Source organism: Pundamilia nyererei, unplaced genomic scaffold (assembly GCF_000239375.1).
Source record: "Pundamilia nyererei isolate P.nyererei 1_Seehausen unplaced genomic scaffold, PunNye1.0 scaffold00993, whole genome shotgun sequence".
NCBI classification, from domain to species: Eukaryota; Metazoa; Chordata; class Actinopteri; order Cichliformes; family Cichlidae; genus Pundamilia; species Pundamilia nyererei.
This window is the reverse complement of record NW_005188394.1, coordinates 6,063-7,391: the sequence shown is the minus strand read 5'-3', so window position 1 is coordinate 7,391 and position 1,329 is coordinate 6,063. Positions and strand designations below refer to the sequence as shown.

Here is a 1,329-nt window from a genome sequence, read left to right as displayed (position 1 = left end):
AGTGGCAAACCTGTCAGTCGAGACGAGGGCAGCACCGATCGTTGGAACGCGTGTCAGCTCAAGTCAGCGTCTCGTGGTCACGGCTGCTGGAGTCATCTGAACTGGATCTGCCCCGTGTGGCTTTGTGAGCAATCATCTCTGCTGTTCTGGTTGGCACATGTCATCACATTCATCTTTAAGACTTTCTGCCTTTCTTTTACCCTCTGCAGCACCATCTGCAGAACTCTTACAACGAGTTTGTGGTTCGTACTGATTCTCATTTCAAACATAGTAAATGTAAGAAAAACTTAGTTTAGTTTATTTGTGCCCTACAACAACCAGCAGCCTGGAGCAGCGTGATGACGTCCGTCTTTCACATCTCATACATGTGAGGGACGCACACGTCATGAGTACAATGTTTTAAAGTTCCACGCAAATCCTTTAAATCATCACTCTGCTTTAAAAACAAAAGCTCGTTATTTTGTCTTTACAAGAAGCTTCGATTTCTTAAACTACTCTCAGCAGCTTCATGAGTAGAAATTGTGAAATTTCAGGTTGGGGGTAGATCGCGGTGAAATGAAACATTCAGACTGAAGTCCTGTGAAAACAGGCTAATGTGACTCCCAGCTTCATGCAGATCTCCAGCTATCCTCAAACACCTCCCACACTGCCACGATCACAGCGTCAGAAAGTTTGTGACTAAAGCATCTAAATCTGCAGTCCTCTGTGATTTTCCTTTATCGAAGCAGCGAGCCACAGGCGAGGCCTCCGAGCTCGAAACAGCAGAGCTGCTTCTGGGGTTTCACTGTTTCACTCTCTGCACTCGTGTTTTCGGCAACAACCTTCTTATGAATGAATGTGAAAAACCCTGCAGTCACTGTGTGGGTGATCTCAGAGGTTCACATCAATCGGTCTAAGAGTCTGAGGCATTTTACAGGTCATATGAATTCTGGTTGAATGATAAGACATGAACGTGTTCTCAGTGTTTTAGTTTTAATGAATCCTCATTGAACCTTTGGACTCTCAGCTTCAGGCAGATCTGGAGACTCGCTGGGGTGAATGTGCTTGAAGGTATCGTCAGAGTATTTGGAGTGGGACAGGACTTCTGCTGCTCGCTGGTAGCTGTTTCTTGATTGGACAATGTAGGATGCAGGCAGGTACGGCAGCTCAGTCGTGCTCACTGGCACCTCATCAGTGTTCCAGATGCTGGCATCCGGGAGGTGACGAGGTGTCCACCCTCCCAGGTAGAACAGGGCAGAAGGCCCCGCTGCAAGCTGTTCATCCCATGCGAATGCTGGATTGAATGGGGATGATCTGTAGGAAGCAGAGTTCCCACCACTACCAGCAGCA

At 47.4% G+C, this 1,329-nt stretch overlaps 1 protein-coding gene across 1 annotated transcript in view; it reads right to left on the bottom strand.

Moving 5' to 3' along the window:
- Positions 1 to 6: 6 nt before the first annotated feature.
- LOC102200654 (DNA-directed RNA polymerase II subunit RPB1-like) overlaps positions 7 to 1,329 on the bottom strand; it is a 3,496-nt gene continuing 2,173 nt past the window's right edge. Inside the window, exon 4 of the mRNA XM_005755123.1 lies at positions 7 to 1,321. Coding sequence (XP_005755180.1) covers positions 984 to 1,321 — 338 coding nt within the window. The 3' untranslated portion in view covers positions 7 to 983. The remainder of the gene's footprint in view (positions 1,322 to 1,329) is intronic.